The sequence below is a fragment of the Myzus persicae genome, unplaced genomic scaffold (assembly GCF_001856785.1).
Source record: "Myzus persicae strain clone G006 unplaced genomic scaffold, MPER_G0061.0, whole genome shotgun sequence".
NCBI lineage: Eukaryota > Metazoa > Arthropoda > Insecta > Hemiptera > Aphididae > Myzus > Myzus persicae.
The window spans coordinates 263,144-275,478 of record NW_019102003.1 but is presented as its reverse complement, the minus strand read 5'-3'; the positions used below and the strand labels follow the sequence as shown (position 1 = coordinate 275,478).

At 25.4% G+C, this 12,335-nt stretch overlaps 1 protein-coding gene across 1 annotated transcript; it reads right to left on the bottom strand.

Moving 5' to 3' along the window:
• Nucleotides 1–1,042: 1,042 nt before the first annotated feature.
• On the bottom strand, nucleotides 1,043–11,331 carry LOC111030987. Its single transcript, XM_022310740.1, has 2 exons — nucleotides 11,203–11,331; nucleotides 1,043–3,628 (listed from the first exon to the last, which is right to left on the bottom strand). Exon 2 carries the CDS (start codon nucleotides 3,625–3,627, stop codon nucleotides 1,681–1,683), a length of 1,947 nt encoding a protein of 648 aa, XP_022166432.1. The 5' UTR covers nucleotide 3,628; nucleotides 11,203–11,331; the 3' UTR covers nucleotides 1,043–1,680.
• Nucleotides 11,332–12,335: the final 1,004 nt, after the last annotated feature.

Sequence of the window (12,335 nt, the reverse complement as noted above, 5' to 3'; positions counted from 1 at the left end):
ACTGCCAATTATTTGCTTATACTCATTTTCGATTTAAAACCAAATCTCTATTTCCGATCACCGAATTGTTTTTTTAAAATTATTAAACTGATGTTGTAGGTGTGCGAATGCATATTATTATTATTGTTATTATACTATTTAGCAAAACTGAAAAATTCTACAATTTTGACAGTTTCTTATTAGTTATTATCATTTAATTATATATATTTACCACGAATTGGTCATAATTGTGAGCAAGTGCCGATTATACTGATTAATTTAAATTTTAAATTTATGATACACATTTTATACACTTTTTTAATAATATTTTAAACAACATCATAATTTAACATTTTTATTTTTTAAATGTACTCCAAACATTTTTAATACTTACCTAGCACTGAAATCAAATTAAATATACATAATATATTATGTCAAAGATGAAAATAAATGTAGTATTTGTAAATGTTGCCATAATTTTGTGACTGAATACTTTAATTGTATAGTATCATTTTTGTGGTCGCGTTATTTGAATATAAAATAATAGAATGTAATGATTTTTTTTTATTACCATTTGATTAAGTATTATCAATGAATAATCTCTTTGCCTACATGTTATCAAGCCATATAGTAATTAGCTATGGTTATTACATTATATGTCATCATATATTTTACTGACTGTAAACTTATTATTAATAATGTTAAAATGTATGAAGAAAGAAAGAAAATATTACTATTAATTAATTAATAAACTATACATTTAATTTTTAATATTCTAAGATGTAACATATTAAATTTATCAAATGATAAAATATTTTGAATTATTTATTTCAAATTTATTTACTTGGTTGTGATTGGTGTTCCACCACTGAGATTTACAATACACATACATTATATTTCAAAAAATTTTAAGATATATTTTAAATAGTTTATTAAAAATATAATTACTTATTCTGATTTGAATTGATAACAACCAATGCAATATGATAAGAATAAAAGCATATATTTTTTAATGTTCATTACAATAATATTTGTGTTTATTCGAATATAATATTATATCAGTGATGCAAAAATAGATAAATATAAATACTTTAATTTATATGCAATATATTATAGTGGTTATAATTCAATGTCATAAATTAATGGTGAACAACTTTTTCATACATCTAAACATACATTTTTGGAAAGGACAAACGTAATTATTTCAGATATTATATTATATTGATCGAACAAATTATAATTTTTTATTTTACAATGTAACAAGAACATACATATATCATTTAATAATTAAAGTGGCCAATTTACAATCAGCCAGACTGTAACGAATTTTTAGAGGTATTTCACGTACGATAACTATTGTTCATAAAAATTGGCGTATTATGCGTTTCTATTGTGTGGCCCAGAGGCATTTCAATCTGGCGCCTATTTTAAACTTAGGATTGCGTTTACTATATAATATAATCATACATTAAATACATCGTAATTGTAAATTTGCCTAACTTGCTAAAGTAACAATATTTAACGTTAACCTACTTTGATCTTGAAAACGTTTAGATTAAAAATAGTTTAATACATATTAACATTTACGGTAGGTACTTAAATTTTTTCAAATGAGTATTGTGTCAGAATAAATAAGTTAATTTAAATATAGTGAATTTAATGATTAAATCACTTTAATTTTGGCATCTATGAGTTACATTATTAAACACCTATGTTGACGTTGTTGGATTGAAGATGTGGTATTTCGGTTGAAGTGACAGCAGGTGTTTCAATTTTGGGCACAGGTTTTTCAATGTTGACGATTGGTGTTTCGATTTTAGTGATCGGTGTTTTGGTTTCGGTGATTACAGGAATTTCTATTTTATTAACCGGAGTTAAAGTTTCAGCCGGTTCAAATACTGGTTTATCCAAAGAGATTTCTGATACCGGAAATGGTACATTCACAATATTTTTCTGGGAAACCAGCTTTTCATCATTATTGTAGTGACCTAAGCTTCTGCGTTCCTTCAACATGTATTCAGAACTGTCTCCTTCTAGTCGATCGTTATTGGAATAAGGGTTGACATCTTCACCGAATGGAATATCTCCCCTCAACGGAGAACGGGAACCTTCAACGTTGGAGTTTACTGTTGCGGGTCCCACGATCTGGTCCAAATTGTATTCTGGTTGTATTTGGTCTACTTTACTAATCGGTACTGTAATGTCATCAGTGGGATACACAGCGATCGGTTCCATGGTTGACGTTGAGTATACACTATCGGAGCTAGGAAATACAATTTCTGGCTGTGATTCCAAGTTGGCTGGGGGAGAGATATAGTAAGATATAGGATTTTGATAAAGGGGGTTTGAATCGTCATCCGTATAACGGATCCACGATTCATCTTGATTTGGTTTGATCGGATTCACAGGTTGGGCTGCATCGATCTTGATATAGTTTATCACTTTGGTCAAACCATTGTCACTATTTTGGTTTTGGTAGTTGGGTGTGTTATAGGGTATGTTATCGAGGGTAAATTGATTTGCATTCAATGTATTCATGAATTTTTGGCTTGGCGCGTAATAATCGTTTTGGCTATAGCAAATTCTGTGAGATAGAGGTGGTGGACAGTTATTAAGCCATGGTGAATAATATAAGTCTGAGTAGAAGATTTGTTGTGGTTGCAAAGGTATTTGATTTTGAGTGGGAATTGTAATGATTGGTTCTTGAGATTCTATATCATAATTTACTTGTACGTTGGGAGCATAACTTAAGGGTTTTACAGTAGTGCTGTATTGTGCTGAAGTGAATGGCTGCACAGTTGTGGTGTATTGGTGTGTCATGGTAACAGGTTGTACAGTGGTAACAGGTTGTACGGTGGTAATAGGTTTTACAGTGGTAATAGGTTTTACAGTGGTAACTGGCTGTACAGTAGTAACAGGTTTTACAGTGGTAACTGGTTGTACAGAGGTGATGTGCTGTACAGTAGTGGGTTTTCCTGTAGTTATGGATTCCAAAGTGGTGATTGAATTTTCCGAAGTAAACCCAACATTGTTCTTGTTTTCTTCAATCAACTCTTCGATTGGTATGGTTAGACGATTTTTAAATTTTAACTTCGATTTGATGATGTTGATTTTATTAATAATTTGATCTTTGATTGAAGGTGTACCAACATTTACATAAGTGTCTGGTTGTTTTTCACTTGTATTCTCGCCCAACAAAAATTGTGTGTTTAAATCTTTTTCATATACACTTTTATGTTCTTCTTCTGAACTTAATTTAAGATTTTCTTCAAAATTTCCTTTAACATTTACTTCGGCATTTTCTTCGCAGTTCACTTCGGGATTAATTTCTGGATTTACAATGAGGTCTTCATTATGATTTTCATTTTGAATTTGTCCAACGTTTCCAACTTCTATCAAAATAGGTTTTTCATTAACATAAAACACTTGGCGATTCCACTCAATGACCGCATCATTAATGGCATCGTCTTCAACAGATTCACATTTATATGCGGGGTATATTTCTTCTTCCAAAAGTGGCTGTTCAGTAGTTGGTAGCAAATGTTTTGATATTAAAGACTTTAAAAACTTTAATGGTTTTATACTTGGAGCACACTGTGTTTCATATAAAATGAACGTCAGAAGTATTAGAAATCGCAGTGAGTTCATCCTGAAATAGAACAAACTAATTTAAAATATCAATAAAACCAATATTAAAAAAAAAAATTAAATTGTTAAATTATAATTTATAATAGAAGATATTAAATCGAATATAATATAATATTATATATATTTATCATTAAATTGATAGTAGGCACATAGTACTATTTATGGAATAATTGCACGATATTTATATGAAAGATTAATACGTTGAATTTTAAAATATTTATTAAATTAACCACATCAATATATATTTATTTGTTTTTGATTATTTTTTTAAAAACATTTAGATTTTATAAATTTTTATTTTTATTGATATTTATTCTGTTTCTATTATTAAGTGATTCCCTCAGAGTTAGATGAATTATCCTTAAAAAATATTATTTTTGAAATTTTAATTTTCCATATTTATTGTAGGTATATAGTCTAACTCAGTTTATTATGCAGAAGCCATTAAATATGAAGCCTATTATACATGATTTATTACCTATACTTGTTATTGAATAATCTTGTATATTTGTAGACAAACGTTTTTACGCCGTATTATTCCAAATTCGTATAGGCCCAGTATTCAGAGTGTAACAGAAAGACTGACAAATGAAATAATTTTTGTTTTAATCAATATTTAAACATCTCTTTTGGAAAAAAATTTAAAAACTCTTGTGCTACAAGTACAGTCAAACATTTTTTTTTGTACTTCCTGAAAATTAAAATTAAAAATGTGAATATTTTTGAACAGTATTTCTAAGCCTAATATTTTAGAAAACTTTTTATGGTGAAAACGTCTATTTAAGTCAATTAGTTTAATTTTAGCATCTGTTTAAAATATTACATTTAATATGAAATTTTAATATGAAACTATAAAAATATTCTTTTTGGGAATTTCTTGACTCAAGTATATTTCTTAAAATATTTATTTTCCATGTAACTTTCATAATTTTCGTCATATGTTTAACTAGTATCAATTTTTTTTCTTGTCAGGTCTTCTTTTTACACTCTGTATTTATAAAAAATAAAATTGACATCATGAATTTTAACTAAATAATAATAATTATGAAGCTATAGTTTGTAATATGGCGAAATTCGTATGGGATTGTGAGAACATATTATTTAAAAATATATTTATTTTTACTTAATAAGTAGGAAGTTATATCATATTTTTTACTTTTTAGAAACTATTAAGAAGTGAATATTTAGTTTTGATATTGAGTCTGGCATCTAAATTTATTCTCTTAGTGGTGAACGTTTTTTTTGTAAAGTGTGTGTAATATATATAATACTTGTGTGAATGTAAGAAGATATTTATTATTTTTGAAAAAAATACATCAATCGTAAACAAATTATATACGAGGTATTCGCATAAAAAATAAAATACCAGGAAAAGCCAAAATAATCAATTATTGTTAACTAAATCAAACCTAAAGAGTTGTCATTAAATATAGATTTATGCCAATTTTTCCATTTATTTTACTTTAAATTTCAAATCTAAAATTTAGATGATTGAGTACAACGTAAAAATGTAATGAACACAATTTAACACGACCAAATTTGGTTATATGTCGGAAATAAAATAATTTTATGATTACAATAATACTAGGTATATGAACTAATGTTGGTGGCCATAACATGGTAGTTATGTCATTATTGGCAATATTCGGAAGTAATCTTATAAAATTCATATAATTCAACTATTTTCAAATTGACTCATGATATAAACACGTCAGTATTTTATTTTTTTTAAATCTAATGTGGATGTAAGGATTATGGTAAATGCTGAAATAGGTTTTAAAAAATATTTAGAGTAACATGCTTAGCAAATGTAACAGACGATATTATACCATATTTATAAATTATAAGACTAAAGTCACTTAAAATATTGAATGTATTTTTAATTATTTTAGACTAGCAAGTGTAGCTAGAAGCAACGAATGCATTGTTTACTCATAAAATATGTATGTTTTATTTTTATTTTTTGTCCATCATAGGTAATCTCTTAGAGCAGTAAAATGCTTCAATCTTAAACTTTGAAGAAATGACTGGTTAAAGTTGGATTTATTTTGAGAATAAGGGGCTTCGCTGAATTATAGAAAAACAGGAATAGGTATTTACAAAGCATCAATTTTAGTTATACTGTTGTAATTTGAAAAATATTTTGGCTTCAGACTTTTTGACATTACTTATATTTGTATAACTTAATAAGTTGATAGTATACTTGAATATTAATACAACCTACCTATTACTAATAGAAAAATAAATGTAAAACTACTTTAGAAATATAAACTGACAGGCCGTCACCACTCAGTGATTTTTTGATACAGTGGTAATATAATTATAATAGTGTATCCTTTAATTCTAATTTAACACATTTATTACAGTGACCTACTTAGTAAAAATGTATTTACACTTTTTACACTTTAACAATACGGCAAACGACTTCCACGATTTTTTAAATTTTGTATTGTTATATTTTGGGAAATTGTAGGCTATCTATATGTTATAAAGGCTAATTCACTAATCATGCTCACCGCTAATTTTTCCTTTAATAATGTATTTATTAAAATAGTGCTTTTTGAAATTTTTATACATAGTCAAAGACGATTTTTTCAAACTCTTAAATTGTTTGCATTACTTAGACCTTAAGGAATGTCCTGTGGCGAAACAAACTTCTGCTTTTTAAATAAGAGCCCCCCTTTTTACTGTAAATTAGTTAGTGAATAATTTTTTAAAAATGTTGAAGTACCTAATTCAAAATTCAAATGAGTAGTTTTTTAGTAATTAAAACGATTGTACTGAAGATAATTCTATAATAGTCATTAATATGGTCTTACAAAAATATAAAATAGACTTAATATTTGAACTAGTATATTTTATTATACTTGGGCCATTTTTACAAATAATTTATGTTGAGGGATTAATATTAATGACTAAAATCTTTAGGTCACCATATTTCCCTTATCTTTTAAACCCAGAAAAATGGGGCATGAAATTTGTATCCTTAGAACGCAAATTTAAATAACTCAAAATTACTCATACGAATTTTAATTCTGATACGTACAATTTTTTCACAAAAATTATCCATTGATTAATTCACAGAAAAGGTTCTCATTTGAAAAAATAGAAGTTTCTATCTCTACAAGAAGAATAGAGATAGAAAGAAGAATACAAAGTATATCAAGAATTTGAAAATTTGGTTTAAAAATTCCAAAAATTATATTTTTACATTAATGAAAAAATACAAATTTAATTAAAATCGTAGGTATAAAATAAAATTTAAACTTATTATATTATGATTTATGTGTATTTGAAACAATTAATTTAAGTTGTTAAACCAGACTTATTTTTGTTCTATAATTCTGAATTACTTAATTGTACACTTTTATTATGTAATAGTTGTTAGTTTTGAATTTAACGAAAACCCTTTTAATTAAAAATTTCAGTTGTAAATAATAATTAACTTAATTAAATAATTTTTGTTGCAAAATAAATAAATACATGGGCGTTTATTACATACGTAACACTATACTTAAACGCTAATTAATATTAAAATAAATGAAAATATAAAATTTAGTAAAATGTTACATAATATAATATAAATGCATTAAATCTTTGACTAACTAATTAAGAAATATACTTATAAGTTTTACGATAGTTTCATTTTTTTTTAGTTCAATCATACTTTAGATTTTTTATTCCGTGTCCCGTTTCTGTTCTTGAGAAAAAAGCTACTAAAATGTCAAGTACCCATAGGTTTATAAATTAATAAGTTAAAAAGTGAGTTTTTAAATTGCCCAGCGTTAACCACGAATATTTAGAAAATCAATGAAGGAATTAAGCCTTACATCATTTTGATATAAATTGGGACATTTTTTGGTAAACTGAGTACTGCTAAGATTAAGTTGTTCATATTATTTAACTTTTACTTTATGGACTGCATTTATAGTCTGCAGTAGACTTTAATAATTAAACTATGATAAAACCTAGAGAGCCTATAGATTATAGTAATAAACTAAGGCTTTCTAATAAAACATAACGGTTATAGCCTTATAGTTCGACTCTCCCAACGAAAAGGTAAGTAACTCAATTTTAAGATTTTTTCTTTTTTTTCAATTTAGTACTTTTTTTCTGGACTTTCAACAAAGACGACAGTAACTGAATCTTATTGCATAAAAATATCTTTGGTTGATTTATGCTACAATCAGCTCTGGAAATCCAAATCGACGTATAATTGAGTAAGAGTAAAATTGAGTTACTTCTCTCTTCAATGGGGACAGTCGATGCATTCATCAGCATTTATTACTTCTAAGAATTTTGATTAAAATTGGAGAAATGCAAGGACGAGCTAGATTGCATTGACAAAATCGATATTGGTAACTAATTTGAAATAAATAACATTCGATGTTTGCAGTCCTTTTTAAAATTTTCGTCAAACCAAATTATGTTTCCATTTCACCAAAAATAATAGATTATTTCAGTCCATATTATCCAATATAGTTAATGTATCTTATATAATACGTATGTTTTCTTCAAACTGTTACGAATATGATTACCAGATACTAATTCATTCCAGAAAATCTATTTAGAACTTTTTCTGTGCAAAATGCCAAACATACGTACAATCTTAATCAGCAAAATTAATTTTTAAGTTATTTAACATTATTTTTATTTTACTTTTTATTAGTTGTAGACTCTTTTTAGTAGGTAATTTTAGTAATATACATATTATAATAAAATGATTAAGATACATTTATTTCAATTTCTAATTTTACAGAAAAAGATTTATTGAAGATTAATATAAGACGTCTTGGTTATAACTTACAAAAATTATTTGCATGTTATTAAATTTTAACACAATATTTTTTATTATTTTCGTTTATTAATTTTGAACACTTAAAATTAACCTGTTTAAAATATTAACATATTGGTGTAAATTATATTTGTTTTTTAAAAATATTTTAAAGAATAAATCGTGTAACAATACCAAAATAGAGTAGCATTAAATACAAATAAGTTCAAATGCATTCAAATATAGTAAGATTAGTGTGTTTTATATTGTTAAAAATGCTTAAATTAAATTGTCATTGTTATCGTTATTTAATAACTAACTTGTTGTAACATGTAATATGTTGATACATTTTAATTTTTAATAAATGAAAAAAAAAATATATTGTTAAATTAATATCTTATATCTATGTGGAAAATAAGGAAGTATAAACTTATTCTTAAATTAATTTTATACAAATAATTGTTAAAAAATATCTCAATTTTAACATATCTATTTCAAAACTAATATGTATGTGCGGTATCATGCTTGATAATAATGAAATCGTAGTTAAATGTACTAAGTTTATTATTCACCATAGTTCATTTTTCGTTAATGCATTTTGGAGGAAAATACAAAAATAAGAATTTTGGTTGCGTAAAAGGAAAAGTGAGATTTAATATGGAAAAAGAGATCCTGCCTTTTATTATCCAATAGTTATAATTTTTCATTAGTTTCATGATCATTTTATGTTCCATCAAAAAAACTTAAACATGAATAAATGTATTGAAACTACAAATTTTAACTATATCATTAATAGTATATTTCCTATATCTAATATGTAATTTTTAATTGAAAGCCATGGCATTTGAATACTAATTTAATTCTTTGAATTATGTTAGTTAAAATTTCTATTAAATTTTATATGTTTAATTTCTTTGGGTTAAGTTAGTATTTTTAGCTTTAAAATGTACTTATTTATTTTTGTATGCACATTATGATACTCAATTTATGTTGATAGCATTACTCATAAAAGGTATATTATTTTTATCAGCACTTAAAATCTAAAACATCGTAACATCGTATAAACAGTAAACACTATAATGAACAGCAGTCTCCCAGAAGCCAGATTGAATTGCTTTTCAAATGCGATGATTTTATTATTGATTTCAATTTTATAACAATACCCTACTGCATTGGTGCTTTTGATTTTTTTTTTAAATGTGAATAACTTTTAAAGACACTAACAGACATTATTTTCGTATATTTTTAAACACTATTCAACGTACTTAAATTATATTGATTGGGTATTTGAGAACTATATGTATAACATAAATAAACATAGCTTCACAGTTTATCTTAGCAATTGTACACACAGAATACGCATTCATTCTTACTCGTAGAATAAATGCATGAATTAAATGATTCAAATATTTTATTTACCACAAAATATTCACTGGATAACGAATTGGTACTTAAGATTTTTACTTTTATTGGTATAGGTATGAACTATTAGATCATATTTTAGATTTTTTCAAAATGTATTCAAATTATATATTTTAACGTTGAAGTGTATTCGTATTTTGCAATAGTAAATTATCTATTACCTACTTATATACTTGAATAATATTTTTAATTGTTTCATCTTTAAGATATTAAAATATAATTTTAATTTTTCAAAAATTTATTTTACGAATTGAAATTCAAATCATCAAAATTGAAATTAAGATAAAAAACTATAATATAATTTAAGTAATATTAATAGATGGTAGAATATATAAATTAAACACTCCTATAATATGTTACAATTTCACAATATCTTTGTGAACAATAGAACAATTAAATTTATGGATACTAGATTAAATCTTTGGTCCGAAAACAGTTAGATTCAGCATTAATAATATTAATAACAGCTATGTTATTTAAAAATAAATGTTTAAGACTAAATATAGTTTTATATTTGTTTTTCATTTAAGTCATTAGTAATAACTAATAAGGAACAAAAGGTATATTGATATAACATATACATACTATATTAACGTCACATGATATTATTTTCTTTTGTTTAATAACTTGTGCATTTCTCAGAAGTTTGTCATATTTTATATTTTTGACAGATAAATAATGTACTTCAATTGATGAAAAAAAGTTTATCTCTATTTAATAATAAATAATAAACAAATATCTATTCAAATTCATTCTGTACAACGAGAATTTCGGAAAAGTAGTTAAAAGTAGAACTACATTTGGTTAATAATAAATAATAATCGTACGTTAAATGTATTGTACTGTATGATTAGATTATCTTAATTCCGCATCTATGCATTTAAAATTATTGTCATTTTATTTGTTTTTCAAAAAAAAGTCAAAATTGATTTAAAAAAAAATATATTAATCTTATTTAGTTTTTTTTTTATATTTTATACCATTTATTATTGAGTTAGGTAGTACAGATTATATTTAAATTATATATATGAATGATTTCAAACGTCTTGGAAAGACTGATCGAGCAAATAGCTTGGTATTACATATACAAATCGATCGTAAAATGTGCTTAAATATTTTATGTTATTTATTATATCGAGGAAAAATTTTAAATCCGAAATGCACATCATAAGCTATAACTAAAAATATCAATACAAATTTAATAAATGTTAGTCGATAATAATATATTGAATGGCATTATTTACGACATTTGAATAAAAGTTTAATCGAATAAATGTGTGTGGCAAGTGACATTACATAGTACTATAATAGTATAATAAATATCAATAACTGTAAATTTACTATACTATAAATTATAGAACCAACAATAATTTACTTACTTGAAGAGTAAAATCAATATGCCTGGACAAGTGGTATTCCAATGAGCTGTGGTCTGAAACTGTTCGACTTATGCACTGTTATTGAAATATTAGTTTGATATCAGGAATATTTATACATTTGTATATGGCTTAATGTAAATAGCATACATACAATTAAATTCACATTTAATTTGCCGGACGATATTTTAGTGGTGAATCGACATTCCTGGGCCGAATCGCACAAATGTCTACGCTCGATTATCAACCGTCGTTTTGAAGGTAGGACGTACCCATATAATGGTATGCAGGTATGTAGTTAGTAGGTACCTGCTAGGTATATTAACATTTTACAATAAATAATAATGTGAAATTAATTAGATAGAATTCAAATGAATAGCTCCGATAGTCCGATATCGATTTACAACTCAAACTGTAATAAATGCAGATTTGCCCAAATAACAAGTAAATGTACCTATTATTATTCGAGTATAATACCTACCTTTTCCTGTGTTTCGAAATCAATGAAATTATTTTTAAGCTTGAATTATATTAAATATTTCCTTTTGATTTGTATAATTTAATCTATATCAATATAATATACAAGCTTGACTGTGTGGTTTTCTCGTTTTCCTGTGTGAAATGTTAACCTTATTGCCTATAGCCAACTCTGTATGTTTTTACAAACATTTGAGGATGTCTTACGTTTGAAAAAAACACTCAATATTTTGGTGGAGATTTAGGTAAATAAAATAATTATGATTTATTTCCATTTAATTATTGTTTTTTGGATTTCTTTAAGAGGATTTTTGGGGGCCGTTTGTTTTGTCTCTGTAACCCACGCTCAACATAGCAAATTTATAATTTGTAGAACCAGCCCTATTGTTGTCACTTTTAATATTTAAGTGAATTTACCTATCATCAAATCTTAAGCTAAAAAATTTACCTGTTTCCTGATTTTTGACAACATTTTAATTTTTATACAATTTATAAGCAATTTTAAATTGTAATAATTAACATGCTCGTAACTTACAGTTTAAGTGAAAATAATTTATACATTTCACAGTATTATTAGAAAAAATATGACATGTTGACATATGATTACCATATAACACAATCATATTGATAAAACGAGCACAATTAACAATACAATAAAA